This window comes from Electrona antarctica (genome assembly GCF_951216825.1).
Source record: "Electrona antarctica genome assembly, chromosome: 9".
Lineage (NCBI taxonomy): Eukaryota > Metazoa > Chordata > Actinopteri > Myctophiformes > Myctophidae > Electrona > Electrona antarctica.
Genome location: NC_136790.1, coordinates 57,914,462 through 57,930,271, shown reverse-complemented (window position 1 = coordinate 57,930,271; position 15,810 = coordinate 57,914,462). Strand labels below are relative to the sequence as shown.

Genomic DNA, 15,810 nt, shown 5'->3' with positions numbered 1-15,810 from the left:
ACCATGCATTAGCAGGACTCTACACAGCCTACCATGCATTAGCAGGACTCTACACAGCCAACCATGCATTAGCAGGACTCTACACAGTCTACCATGCATTAGCAGGACTCACAGCCAACCATGCATTAGTAGGACTCTACACAGTCTACCATGCATTAGCAGGACTCACAGCCAACCATGCATTAGCAGCACTCTAGACAGCCAACCATGCATTAGCAGGACTCTACACAGCAAACCATGCATTAGCAGGACTCCACACAGCCAACCATGCATTAGCAGGACTCTACACAGCCTACCATGCATTAGCAGGACTCTACACAGCCTACCATGCATTAGCAGGACTCTACACAGCCTACCATGCATTAGCAGGACTCTACACAGTCTACCATGCATTAGCAGGACTCACAGCCAACCATGCATTAGCAGGACTCTACACAGCCAACCATGCATTAGCAGGACTCTACACAGCCAACCATGCATTAGCAGGACTCTACACAGCCTACCATGCATTAGCAGAACTCTACACAGCCTACCATGCATTAGCAGGACTCTACACAGCCTACCATGCATTAGCAGGACTCTACACAGCCTACCATGCATTAGCAGGACTCTACACAGCCAACCATGCATTAGCAGGACTCTACACAGTCTACCATGCATTAGCAGGACTCACAGCCAACCATGCATTAGTAGGACTCTACACAGTCTACCATGCATTAGCAGGACTCACAGCCAACCATGCATTAGCAGGACTCTACACAGCCAACCATGCATTAGCAGGACTCTACACAGCCAACCATGCATTAGCAGGACTCCACACAGCCAACCATGCATTAGCAGGACTCTACACAGCCTACCATGCATTAGCAGGACTCTACACAGCCTACCATGCATTAGCAGGACTCTACACAGCCTACCATGCATTAGCAGGACTCTACACAGCCAACCATGCATTAGCAGGACTCTACACACAGTCTACCATGCATTAGCAGGACTCACAGCCAACTATGCATTAGCAGGACTCTACACAGCCAACCTTGCATTAGCAGGACTCTACACAGCCAACCATGCATTAGCAGGACTCTACACAGCAGGGTCCAGACTCTTCCACGCAAATTAATGGACATGTGATTTCAAGGGGGAGTGGTTAACCAGGCTAGGGAAATCCCAGGAGTGGATAGTGTGGATCATATACTTTATCTATCCTATCTATAAAATCATATAATTGGGAGAACTAAAGGTCAGAGGTCAGAGCTCCTTTGACGAATGACTGTGAGCTTCAGTTACTGACCGTTTCCCATGACCCTCTACCTTACTGCCGAATTTCATGGAAAACGACAGAACTGTGAAACATGGCGGAAGAAGAAAAGACTGTACAAAAACAACAGCGGTCTTCATCCCTTTGGGCTTGACCCCAAATAACTAGAAAGGTGTAATTCTGGGAACTCGCCCGCCACGCTAACCACACGCAGTAGCATGACGCTAACCACACTAATAACAAGGTAGCATGATGCTAACCACATGCAGTACCATGACGCTAACCACACTAATAACAAGGTAGCATGACGCTAACCACACTAATAACTAGAACTGCACTCTGTTGAGTGCCTACTTGCTTGTTGCACACAAGTAGGAATGGCCTACTAGTGCGCAAGCAGAGCGTGCAAGTACTGTAGACCGCTACAAACTTTCAAATATCAGCCTCTCTGTGAAGGAACGTTTGCAATATTGAATTATTAGGTTTAGCTATTTGCTACGTACCTTGCTTTTGGAGGAGAAAAAGTAGTATTTTGAAGTATGGTAATGATTACTTATGCCTGTTATGGCAGTGGTGTCAGATTACATACATGTATACATAGGGGCATTACCTTTAGTCCACCCGACACTGAAACATGTCATCGTTACGTCACCATCGATAACCAATTATACCCGGGCATTGGTACTTATATTCATCACGTCATATGCTCATATGTCCATGTCTATATGTATGTATATGTATTTTCTGAGTGGTTGGTGGTATAATGTGATCGGCTAGGTGGTTTGATGCGTATGTACTTGACACTGAAACGTATCATCATTACGTCACCATCGTCAACCAATTATACCCTGGCATTGGTACATAATATTCATCACGATTCACGGAAAACATACCTGCACGGTCAGCTTCCGTATGTCCGTATGACATCATATCACGTACATTCTAAGGGACATTGGTACATATCTTCATCACGTCATGGGACATATAAAAAACACACCTGCACGGTCAGCTTGGGGCCAGCATATGACGTCATTACATGTGCTGGCCCCAAACACGCCCATCGTAGCACCTGGCCGATAACATGACTTGCGCGCTCTGCTTGCGCAAGTAACAAGGTATAGCGTGACGCTAACCACACTAATAACGTGTTAGTGTGGCCGTAATAGCAGGCGTTACATCTGTGAGCGGTCCATTAAGGTCCCTGCACACCGGACGCGATTTCGGATTTTCAGCTGCGTTTTTCTGTGGGTTTTCCGAAAAACGCGTCCAGTGTGCAACCACCTTTAGTGTCTGGAGCCATGCGGAGCTCCATATATGGGCAAGACATACAACATCAACATGTCATCCATATGGTGTCAGTCTAGAGCCCTGTGGAACTCCATATTTGGGTATATATTTGGAAGGCAGTTTGAAACAGGGATAGACTCCATTTCCCAGAGGTCTAGTAGTGCATTGCAACGGGGATAGACTCCATTTCCCAGAGGTCTAGCACATTGTAACGAGGATAGACTACATTTCCCATAGGTCTATAGCACATTGAAACAGCATAGACTCCATTTCCCAGAGGTCTAGCACATTGAAACAGGATAGACTCCATTTCCCAGAGGTCTAGCAATAATAGGATCAATTATAAAAGCACATCTAATAAAAAATAAAACACTAATAGGAAAAATACAATGAAAAACATAAAGCTAAAGTCTCTATGCAGCAGCAGTACACCAGTGTTGCCAGTAGAGGGCACTGTGACTCCACATATGAAGTGAGAGGGAGCTTCTCAGCCCTTCTGGAACTGGGATGTATTTCTGTTGCAGTATCGATACTTCTACTTAATTAGTAAACACCACACTACTTTCTCCACCTCTGCTGCTGACTAATAAAGTATTTAATTTAATCAAAGTAAAAAGGAAAAGTCTGATCTGAGTTCCTCCTCCCGAACTGTAGGGGGCGCCCCGCTGTTGTTTCTCTTTAACGTCAGGGCGGGGAAGGCACGCCCCCTTCCGTCTCTCGACCGCTGTTGCCATGTCTCGCTTATTATAAGCGGCTTGTTTTTCCAGTAAAGTTGCTTGTAAATTAATATTTATTGGTAGATTTTTGTAGGGTCTTGTTTGTAAAGTTGATTATTTGGTCTTAATTGTTTCCTAATGTTGTTTAAACATTAGGTTCTCAAATATTGCCCATTATGATTGGACCCCCTGGCCTGAATTTGTTTGTTTGTTTGATTGATTGATTGAAATATTAACAGTTTGCAGAATTACAGTACATTTCAAGCACAACTCAATACAGAGACTGTTAACTGTGAGTGGACGACACCATAAAGCATTAGCCTACACTTGTTTACAAGAGGATCCACCTTGTTCAATTCATCAAAACATAAGAGACGTACAAATAGACAGAACAGGAATTCATCATAAAGGAGGTAAAAAGGGAAAAGAAACACACAGTGAGGGGGAAAAGGGGTGGGTGGGGATGGGGGGGATACGTTATATACGTTGGCCGCGGACCCCCATCTGAAAACACTCACCAGGCTAGCAGGGTCCCCCGCGGCCCCGCCTTGACTCTGTACAACAATGTGTGTATTTAATTAAAAGTCAAATAAAGTAAAGCGTGTCTTTTCTACGTGTTGTGAGCTTGTAGATCTGCTCATTTTCAAACTTCAGTCCGATGACCGCTTGTTTCTCTCGCGACATCTGGCAACAACACAGATACAAATAAAGAAAACAGCTTCAGCAGCGACGTGTCAAAGAAGATACTTTATATTCACACAGTTTGTTATTGTTATTATTATAATAATATGACGTTAGACAGTAAAATATATTGCATTTAAACTACATTAGACTGTCCTCAGACAGACTATTAAGAAGACAACAGTAGTATTTATTGTATTTAAACATGTGTAAACACAGCGCTCTGTGCTAAAGATACTGTCAGTATTATTGGATCACAATATTTACAATATTGATGTGACTGCATCTCTTCAGTGGTGTAAGTAGTACTTTTGAGGTATTTATTTTCTTCACCCGAGTATTTTCAAGTCAACTCCAGTACCTTTACTTCTATACTATATCTCAGAGGCAAATATTGTACTTTTACTCCACTTTTGAGTTCAACCCAGATTCGGCTAAAACAATTTGGGTTATAAATTAATTTCGCTCCTATATATGCCACAATAAAAATGTGGAACGCATTACGCCCTACCAACAGCCATTAAGAAATGTCTCAGACTCTTACAATCAAAGCTGCTCTCAAAAAGCACTTATAAGCCGTATAAGTGCGGCTGCCCCAGTAAAAAAACAACAACAACTTAAAGTCTCATGCCTCTATTTTTCTATAGCCATACGGTTCACATATTCCCTTTTTTCTAACTGTGCATTTGATTATTTTGATATTTTTATTTTGCATAGATGTGTATAGACTAGACCATGTCTCAAGGACCACCCCCAGGTGGTCCTTGAGGGAGTTCCAGGGGGTCCCCAGCTAAATTATAGTTTGGAACCAAATGGACCCTTATGGGTCTGTAACTCTGAGAATGTAGGCTACAAATGGATCCAAATATTTGTACACTCTCAGAGTTAAATTAACATTGATTTTACAATATGAATTGAAGGTCCCAGAGATAGAAATGCCATTAAATGGGGGTCCGTAGACTAATGCATGTCAAACTGGGGGTCCTTGAAATTAAACAGGTTGAGAATCACTGCTAGAGCCATAAACATCTTCTCTTATGGGGAAAAATCTGCCATTAATTTTTCCCTATATTTATAATATCAATTACACTTGTTTGCGTGTGTGTGTGTGCGCGCGCGCGTACACGTGTGTGTGTGTGTGTGTGTTCAGACTAAACTATGGATGAAGAGGAAGGAGAGGATTCAGGACGTGAGGCCGGTCTTAGATCAGTGAACTCTGACCTCCAGACTCACGTGAACTTCTTCAACAGAACCGTCTCCGAGGTCACCAGCTGGTGGCTGGACTTTAACGGACGTCCGGTCACTTACGGAGACATCGGACCTGGACGCGTTCTACACATGACCACCTATCTGAGTATATATACGTCACCTTTATACTCCTATTCTACACATGACCACCTATCTGAGTATATATATGTCACCTTATACTCCTATTCTACACATGACCACCTATCTGAGTACGTTACCTTCATTTATACTACACTATAATTTTATTCTACACATGACCACCTATCTGAGTGTATATATACACGTCACCTTCATTTATACTACACTATAGTTTTATTCTACACATGACCACCTATCTGAGTATATATATGTCACCTTCATTTATACTAATATTCTACACATGACCTCCTATCTCATCTGAGTATATAATATATACGTCACCTTAATTTATACTAAACTACTGTATGAATAGAGAGTTGCAGTCCCGCCCCCTCGAGAGACCCGGAAAAGAATTCCACGTTCATTTTCCTCATAGACTTTTCAAAAAGTATTTATTTAAAGACGTTTACGCTGCGGACAAAGACAACTGGAGTTACTTGTGACACATCATGACAATAAACACAATGTTTTGGGACGATCAAAGAATTAGAAAGAAGAAAAAAAAACACTTTTTTTGTTGTTTTTATTCTTTGTAATTATTTGTTGTTAACCCACAGCTCATCCATGGGTGTTCCGAGCGACTCGAAACGGAGCCAGACTGTTGGTGAACGGTAGAGATGTCTACATGCCTACAGCTACGCTACGCTGGAACGACCACGGTCACCCAGTACACCTCCCTGTGGACATCACCTCACCAGGTCAGTAGTAGTAGTAGTAGCAGTAGTAGCAGTAACAGTAGTAGCAGTAGCAGTAGTAGCAGTAACAGTAGTAGCAGTAGCTCTTCTTCCTGGAGGAACCCCTCACACAATAATATACATACAAGAAAATGGATACGAAGGTGTTTGTTTAGAGACAGATATCTCGTGTTAACTCCAAAGCAAACTCCACATGTCCCAACATTTTATTTACCTGCCATAGTGTCAACCCCTTCCTTCAGCCGATTCACCCGTTATCACTGTATTAAATATGCAAAATCAACCGTTATCAGGACGTTGGAATACGGCCAATATGGCCATACTGGCATACTAGACATTGTGGTGTTTGGCTGTGTTCACCCGGACTGCACGCATGCACATAGCCTGATCAAGGACTGCTGTGTGTCATTTCCAACTCTATTGTCAGCGCATGGAAATTTAATTGCCTCATGGGACGCACACGGAAGTAGCACTGCCTGAAGCTCGGAGGAGGACGTGTGTGTAGGAGCTCCTGAGCGTCAACTGTGTTGCCAACTGTTTGACAGTTTTTGAATCCCAAACAGTAAGACCACTACTTGCACATTCTTTCTCAATCATGCCTCCAAAGAAAGCGGATGAATTGGAAGAGATAAAGAAGTCTCTTAACTTTATGTCCGCGGAAATCAGCGAGGTGGTTAAACAGCTAACAACGCTGACAGGGCTCATGGAGGAAATCAAGCTGCTTAAGGTGGCCGTGGAAGAGAAAGATAAAAATATATTGCTTTTGGAACGCCGTATTGATGATCTCGAGCAATACTCTCGAATGGATGACCTGCTAATCAGTGGCCTCGAAACCAAACGCGCATCCTACGCCCGTGCTGTCAAAAACACGGGTGGCACTGGTGTGGAGGAGGCCGCATCATCATCGATGTCAGAACAAGCCTCCCTGGAGAACCAAGTGCTTAAGTTCTTTGAAGAAAAAGAAATGCACGTTCGGGCCAACCTGATATCGGCATGTCATGTACTCCCCCGGAGGGATGGCAACACCAATACCAAACCACTGATTATAATACGTTTTGCAAACCGAAAAGCGAAAGTTGAATTGCTGGCGCAGCGCAAAAAGCTGGAGGGGACTAATGTGTTCCTAAACGAACACCTGACGAAAAGGAACGCGGGCATAGCAAGAGATGCTCGCATCCTGAAAAAGAACGGAAAGATACAAGGCACCTGGACAAGAAACTGCAAGGTATGGATCAAGCCGAACGGATCCGAGGAAGAGAAGGCCATCATGGTAAGAGATCGAAGCGAGTTGGACGAATACAGATAAAAGCCTTCCCAGGTATGGCTTATGGCTATGAAACCATTACTTGAAAATGGCTTATGCATTAACTATTCTCTTCATCTTTTTCACTATGACTGCTGAAATTCAGGGTGCTTGGCATGTTTTCCCTGTGGGCCGCGTTGTCCGTTATATTACTAAGTCAGTAGAAAATAACTGTACAAAAGGAATCATCTGCTACTTATTTTTTGTTCTTCTGGAGTGGATTTATTACAGCATGCTTGGTGCTAACGGAAATCAAGGGTTAAAGCCTTGGTTGACATTGACTTGGAATGGATTAATATATGCATGCATTGAACTACGCTATCGGCAACGGCAAATTTGGATTAAAAGTTGCATGCATGGATCTAGGACTATGGCAAGCAGAGATTACCTCCGTCGCTACGGATGTTTTATTTTTTTCCGATTCCCATCCTATGGACCCGCAGACACTTTTTGTCTTAATCAGACTGAAATGTATGCTTTGCTATTTTTCTTTTTCTTTTTTCTTTTTCGTCTCTCCTCTGCGCTCTCTCTCTCTCTCTCTCTCTCTCGCTCTCTCTCTCTCGCGTGCGTGCGTGCGTGCGCGCGCGCGTGCGTGCGTGCGTGTGTGGGGTGGGGTGGGGGGAGGGGGGGTCGCAGCGTGTGCTCGCTCTGGGCTGGGCAATGGAATACTATGGTTGCTACTATATACAGGATATCGCATGGCTTCAATACTGCACGTTCTTTTTCTTCCTTTCTGTTCTGGATCAAAATGACGAACGGGAAAACTGCACTGTGCTCAAGTGTGAGCCTATGCTGTGTTCATGTCTGATCAAGAAGACTCATACGAACCTATGACTGAACCTGAAGATAACCCCATATTCCCATTCATGAATGTAGTTGAAGATGACTGTTTTGAGGAGTGTAATGATCATATAACGGTACAGAATAGACGGTTTGAACAGTTCAACTTTAATAACTTTGTACATACTGAACACAAACTCCATGAGATTGGCCATGACATTGACCCTGAAAACAACTTTTTTAACAATATAAATAACAACTGTGAATACTACTCTGAGGAACAATACAAACATGTCAACATGGAAGGTACTTTTTCAATTATACATTTTAATAGTAGGAGCCTAAACAAAAACGTAGGTAAAATAAAAGAAGTACTGGCCCAATACAAAAAATGTAGTGTCATTGCAGTCTCTGAGACCTGGCTAAATTAAGATAATGGTCAAAACGTTGAGCTAGTGGGGTATGAAATGTTCACACTAAATAGGACTAACAAAGCAGGAGGGGGAGTTGCCCTTTATGTAGACACTGATCTTAGATGCAACACAGTGAAGAATATGACAATAAATATGGAAAACATTTTTGAGTGTCTTACAGTGGAAATTGTCCTTGAAAAATCAAGAAATATAGTAGTAAGTTGCATGTACAGAACACCAGGATCCTGCCTAGACACTTTTAACCAAAATATAGACAATATATTTGGCAAACTAAACAACAATAAGATGCACTGTGTGACTGGTGACTTCAATGCAGATCTTTTCAACCCACATGGAAACAGGAAAATAGCTGCTTTTATCGACACCATGTACGGCAACAGTTTATTCCCTGTTATCACCAAACCAACAAGAATAACCACAAACACAGCCACTCTAATTGATAACATCTTCACAAATACAATTGAAAGCCAAATTACAGCCGGATTAATAATAAATGACACGAGTGATCATCTTCCTATTTTTGCCAACTTCCATAATATCCTCAAAATGGAGACCAAAACCAAAACCAATACTTACATCTTCACACGACATAGAACACCTGAAGCCTTTGCTGCCCTCAAGGATGATCTAAACAGGCAGACCTGGAATGAAGTTTATGAAACAAATGACCCAAATATAGCCTATGAGGTCCTTGTGTCAAAAACACTTGAACTTTACAATGAACACTGTCCACTAAAAAAATCACAAATCACACGCATCCATAGAAATGAGAAACCTTGGATAACTAAAGGAATAGAAAATGCCTGCAAAAAGAAAAATATACTATATAAGTTATTTATAAAATCTAGAACAAAGGAAGCTGAAAAGAGATATAAGTTATATAAAAACAAATTAGTAAATATCATAAGAGTAAATAAAAAAATGTATTATCAAAAACAATTGGAACAGCATAGAGGAAACATCCAAGCAACATGGAACATTCTAAATGGTATAATAAAAAAAGGTAAGGGCAAAAATGAGTTTCCAAATTACTTGATTAAGGACAAAAACACTATTAACAATACCAAGGACATTGCCAAAGAATTCAACAAATTCTTTGTAAATGTAGGACCAAGCCTTGCAAATGAAATCGAAGAGACGAGAGATCTGGATGGTCTGAAACCAGTAAAACAAAATCCACATTCAATTTTTGTCAGAAGTGTAGATGAAAAAGAAATATTGGACATTGTCAAGAATCTCAAAAACAAAAAATCCACTGACAGCACAAATATTGACATGATATTAATTAAGAATATAATACACACTATAGTTGCACCATTCACACATATCTGCAATCAATCATTCCTTACTGGCATATTTCCTAATAAAATGAAGACAGCTAAAGTTATTCCAATCTATAAAACTGGAGACAAGCATCAATTTACCAATTACAGACCCATCTCTCTTCTCTCCCAATTCTCAAAGATATTAGAAAAACTATTTGTTGCAAGGCTTGACCAATTTATTGACAAACACCAACTATTGAGCAATCACCAATATGGATTCAGGTCAAACAGGTCCACCTTGATGGCAGTAAATGAACTCGTAGAAGCAATAGCAACGGGCATTGATAACAGGGAATATACTGTGGGGGTTTTCATTGATCTAAAAAAAGCATTTGACACTATTGACCATAAAATACTTATTAAAAAAATGGAGAGGTATGGTGTCAGGGGAGTCGCTAGCATGTGGCTTGAAAGCTACTTGCATGAAAGAAAACAGTACGTGCATGTGAATGGTGTTGACTCAGACCAACTAAATATTACACATGGAGTTCCCCAGGGTTCTGTATTGGGCCCCAAGCTGTTTATTCTATATATAAATGATATAGGTGAAGCACTAACCCAACTTAAGTATGTTTTATTTGCTGATGACACCAGCCTATATAGTTCAGGAAGAGATCTTGAGCAGCTCCTCCATGCAGTTGAAAAAGAATTACAAATCCTAAAAAAATGGTTTGACACCAATAAACTATCACTAAATCTCAGTAAAACCAAATATATTCTCTTTTGTAATAGAAAAATAGATAAACCGGTCAAACTAACAATCCAAAATGTGGAAATCGAACAAGTCAATGAACACAAATTCTTGGGTATCATTATAGATAACAAACTCTGTTGGAAACCACACATAGATAACACAAAGTCAAAAATATCCAAAACAATTGCTATACTATACAAATTGAAACCCATTGTCAACCACAGTTCACTTTATCTGCTGTACTGCTCCCTCATACTTCCATACCTAACTTACTGTGTGGAAGTATGGGGGAGTGCATATAAAACTAACGTTAATCCTGTATTTCTGTTACAAAAAAAAGCCATAAGATTAATAAATAAATCGGACTACCTAGAGCCAACCAATCCACTCTTTATTAAAAATAAAACCCTAAAATTAGAAGACCTAGTTGATCTAAACACTGCTATAATAATGTACAAGGCCCACCACAATATTCTTCCACCCTGCATGCAGGAGCTGTTCAAAGCACGAGAGACCAGGTACAAACTCAGGGGAACTGGTGTATTCAAGAGAAACAACGCAAGAACCAACACCAAAGACAAACGCTTATCTGTAAGAGGAGTGCGTCTATGGAACAGCCTGGATAAGGATCTGAAAATGTGCTCATCAGTCACCAAATTCAAACAAATGTTTAAATCCAAAGTAATAAATAGATATAAAACATTAGAGTATCCTAGTTAGAAATAAGTAATAGTAAATATTAAAACCAAATAATTAAATAAATTTAAATATATACAAATGCAATTATTAAATAGTAATGTATACATTTAACAAAGAAGCAGTCTATAGAGGGTCTGAGTCTTATCATTCTATGCACGAACTAATTTCATTATTATTATTATTATTATTATTATTACTATTATTATTACTATTATTATGTTATTTTCTTAGTTTACTGTCTGACAGTTTTGTCAGCTTTATTATCATTATTATTATTATTTCTTTTTTATTTGGTTCTGTAAACCAATAGGGTAGGCAATTATAAGCTTTTAGCTTCAGCCTACACCTTTTCGAGCCACTCAAGTGTATAATGTATTATGTATGTATTGTATTGTGAAAGGTTCGAAATAAACTAAACTAAACTAAACTAAAAAAAAACTAGGGGCTACTAATATATACTATTCTCTGCCTATCGGGACGTAACTCGGACGGCGCTGAGTCGCGTCTGGTGGATGTCGCAACCCTCGGCACGGCGACTCGCTCGGCTAGCGCCTCGCTCGGTGGTGCCTCACGTGGCTCAAGGCCACCAGACACGGCGCGCCTCCGTCATTGACATCATTGACACAAAAAGCAAACGCTCCCATAGTTTCTCTTCCGGATTTCCCAGTATGTTGATTATCACATACTGGGGGTATTTCTAAGGTGATTATCACATACTGGGGGTATTTCTAAGGTGATTATCGCTGTGCGTAACTTGGAGAGTCCATGCGCACGGCTGTCTCCAGTGAGTGAGTCTGGTACTAAGTTCTATTCTATATACAGAAATACAGGACGATAGCCAAAATAGCCGTTGGGCCTCGGCAGTTGTGAGGCTGCATTAATAATTAGTTCTAAAAGCATGTATTTTTTACGGGGATCACTATTGATTTTAATAGTAGACGCATATATGTCTATGAGTAGCCTAGAGTAGAAATGTAATGGCAGCGTACGAGGTTCACATGCGCAAATATAACAGATGTACAAGTTATCGACACGAATGGTACTTACGGTATGGTACACGATGTAAGCTTGTAGATCTGTTTATTTTAAGCATGCGCCACCGCCACCACGCAAAGTTATGACGCGCGCACATGTGGGGGGAGAGACCCGATATATTTTATAGCTCTATGGGAGAGAGCAGACAGAGAAATATTTAAAATCATCCTGTCTCGCTCTAGCGCACGGCCGCACGCATAAAGAGCCAATGGAGCAAATGTTAAATAAGCTACACAGGTGGTCCTAAATGATTAATTGATTACATCACTATAGCAAAAGACGTGATATAGGTCAACTGCAGCGGAGCTGTTCTGACTTGAAGCTTAACTGACCAGCACGGCTTCAAGTTTAAACCATAAAATGACATGGAAATGCCCGTCGATTTGATGCGCAGAAATAACATAGGCCTATATCGAATCAGGTTAAGGTGCACACATGGAAGAAAAGTCCTTTTTATCGGGATTCGGGGATACTTTGTTGTAGGCTATACGTCTCCGGTGAATTGTATGCAGCAAGCACATTATTGTTCAAACACCTGCTCCTCTGTTCATCTGTTGTCTTATTTGGCTAATAAAATAATTATTAAGAATTAATGCAATTTCAAGTTGTTGCTGCAATCATGATTCATGTTGCTGTTCTCTTCTCTCTGTGTGACTGAAGGTTGCACCCACAAATTGTAGACAGTGATTTCCCGCACCCCCTCATGTTATTTTTCCCTCCGTCGTAAAATGACCCCTTTTCTTTTTTTCACTATTTGGTTCGCTTAACATGTCCACGTGTCATTTGTTTACATATTTGGTACGCTTTACAAAGTCCAGTGTGAACACCAAACGGACCAATATTTGGTCCTTGGTCCTTGATCCGGACCTTCTAAGTGAACTTTGAGTGTGAAAAACGTCCTCGACAAACTACCGCTAGCTGCTGCTGCAGTCAAGAAAACTACACTGAACATATGTGCATCTATTTCCTTGTATCGTAGCACCGCCCAAATCGCGCAAAGCATTGTGGGACATGGAGGCATCAAATCATAAAAATGTAATCAGTGGTCGGTCGGACAGATCAATGTGTCCGACAGGTGTGTACGAAGCCTGACCCCTGTGTCGGATTGGGTTTAATTTGGAGCGCATTAATCAATTTAATGTTGTCTGTCTCCCTGTCTGCCTGCCTGTCTGTCTGTCTGCCTGCCTGTCTCTCTCTCTCTCTCTCTCAGTGTACTCCCTGAGGGACAGCTGTCTCATGGCGGTCAGAGAGCTGGTGAAGGAGGAGGACTACAGACTTCTGGACATTCCAACGGCTTTGAGACACGAGCTGAGACGACCTCCTGACCTGATGAGAGATCTACAGGACCTGACCCCCCATCTAACCTCCTGACCCCCCATCTAACCTCCTGACCTCCTGACTGACTTAACTCAAATCTTTGCTTCTGGGGGGGTCCCTGGAACCACATATTTTCAGATGGGGGTCCCTGGAACAACATATTATCAGATGGGGGTCGGCAGCCAAATCCAGATATTTTTGGGGGTCCTTGACATGAAAAAGGTTGAGCACCACTGACATAGAAACATGGAGTTTTTCAGAAAACTATGTAGGATTTAGAAGACATTTGTAGAATTGTCCTCGGGTCAAAATGGGCTAGACGCTTTCTGAACGCCTCTTGGCACGTATATGATGTGCCCTAAAGCCCTGTAACCACAACAAAGGGTCACCAGAGGTCACCAGAGGGTCACCATGCAACTCCTTGGGTCCAAACGGTTGTAAGGAGTCAACGTCAAACCGTCTTGACTCTTTGGTGTGGTTTGGGCTTTACCTGCTGCTGCTTCATTGTGCCTTATTAGCTATATGTCATCAGCCTATTAGAATGTTACATTCCATGGCCTCGGCCTATCAGAATGCTTGTTACATTCCATGGCCTCGGAGAATCAGAATAATTGCCAGGCACACTTGGGACCATATTCTATACGTCATGTATTGTTCACTGTATGAATCATAAATATCATTTTATGTACATGATGTATTGTTCACTGTATGAATAATAAATATAATTTTATGTACATGATGTATTGTTCACTGTATGAATAATAAATATCATTCTATGTACATGATGTATTGTTCACTGTATGAATCATAAAGATCTCATCCTGCTTGTAGAGAATCCACCAGGCAGAACCTCACTCACTAGATCAGATATGTAGATGATTATAACACCTAGATCAGATCTATAGATGATTATAACTTATAGATCAGATCTATAGATGATTATAACCTCTAGGGGTGCCCACACTTTTTGAGTGGTGTAAACCACTCCTACAACTGGCTTTGTTAGTTTACGTGTCTGTCTGTTCGTACCAAAAAATGAGCATGGTTGAACTGGTCAGGGTGTGATTTCATTACGTCAGACATTACGTCAGACCACAGTTGATCAGTCTATATAAGACCTTACACCACTCAGTTCACACGGGTGTGATTTTTTCTCACTAGATCAGCTGATTTATCTATGATTATAACCTCTAGATCAGATCTATAGATTATAACTTATAGATCAGCTCTATAGATGATAGATATATATAGTGCAGCACAGCAGTACACCAATGGTGTCAGTAGAGGGCAGTGTGACTCCACACATTAACTTCAGCTCGCTAGAGGAAGCTTCCACACACTTTACAAAATATTTCTTTAAACAATTGATTGATTGAAATATTTATTAACAGTTTGCAAAATTACAGTACATTTCAAGCACAAACTCAATACAAAGGCTGTTAACTCTGAGTGGACGACCCAATTAAGCATTACACTTGTTTACAGCGGTGGCCGAACGGATAGCGGCGCGGTCTAGATACCGGAAGGTTCCCAGTTCGAATCAGCCGTCCGACACGTTAAAATTACCACCGCTGAAATGCCCTTGAACAAGGCATCAACCACTACGATGAAATGTGTTCTATGAGCAGGGCCTGGCTGGAAACAAGTTCTTGAGCTTAGCCCAGATACCCTGGGTAAATATAGATTTCATTTCATTTCATTTTCATTACAAGTGTCATGGTTTGACTCTTCCCCTGTCTGCATTTCCACTTCAGCCACTCCCACCATTCCTACTCCTTGTCACACACCTGTTCCCACTCGCCCAACAGTGCCATGCCCCTTCCACACCTGTGAACACTCCGGCAATTACCCTGCTCCCTATAAGACTGGACTCTTTCCACACTCCCACTGTCAGAACATACTTCCTTGTCCCCTGTGTTGTACGTGAGTTCCTGGTTCTCTGTGTTTGCTATTCTCTAAGGCTGCTTTTTTGGACTACTGCTTTTTGCATTTCAGAAGGTTTGCATGTTTTGAACTTTTGGTCTACTGCATTGTGCTTTGAAGAACCTTTGCATTTTTGGCATTTTCTGCATGCTGCTCCTACTCTGTTTTGTTTGTAGCTTGATGGCATTCTGCTTTAATAAATCATTTAATTTGAACATTCCTGCTCTTGTCCTGCATTTGGGTCCTACCCTTTGACTCACCGTGACAACAAGAGGGT

General features: G+C 41.3%; 1 protein-coding gene across 2 annotated transcripts; it reads left to right on the top strand.

Moving 5' to 3' along the window:
* The first annotated feature begins 3,949 nt into the window (after positions 1-3,949).
* On the top strand, positions 3,950-14,384 carry vhll (von Hippel-Lindau tumor suppressor like). Of its 2 annotated transcripts, none has more exons than XM_079509389.1 (4): positions 3,950-4,240; positions 5,093-5,296; positions 5,886-6,026; positions 13,504-14,384. In XM_079509389.1, the coding sequence occupies exons 2-4, from the start codon at positions 5,101-5,103 to the stop codon at positions 13,662-13,664; spliced, it is 498 nt and encodes a 165-aa protein (XP_079365515.1). In that variant the 5' UTR covers positions 3,950-4,240; positions 5,093-5,100; the 3' UTR covers positions 13,665-14,384. The 2 variants fall into 2 exon arrangements, with proteins under 2 accessions (XP_079365515.1, XP_079365516.1); XM_079509390.1 differs by having other exon boundaries at positions 3,950-4,244.
* Positions 14,385-15,810: the final 1,426 nt, after the last annotated feature.

Excerpts from the sequence above, each read along its gene's own strand:
- vhll (XM_079509389.1), top strand. The coding sequence starts at position 5,101 with ATGGATGAAGAGGAAGGAGAGGATTCAGGACGTGAGGCCGGTCTTAGA. Across the intron at positions 5,297-5,885 it reads ACACATGACCACCTATCTGA|CTCATCCATGGGTGTTCCGA; the intron begins GTATATATACGT and ends GTTAACCCACAG. Across the intron at positions 6,027-13,503 it reads TGTGGACATCACCTCACCAG|TGTACTCCCTGAGGGACAGC; the intron begins GTCAGTAGTAGT and ends TCTCTCTCTCAG.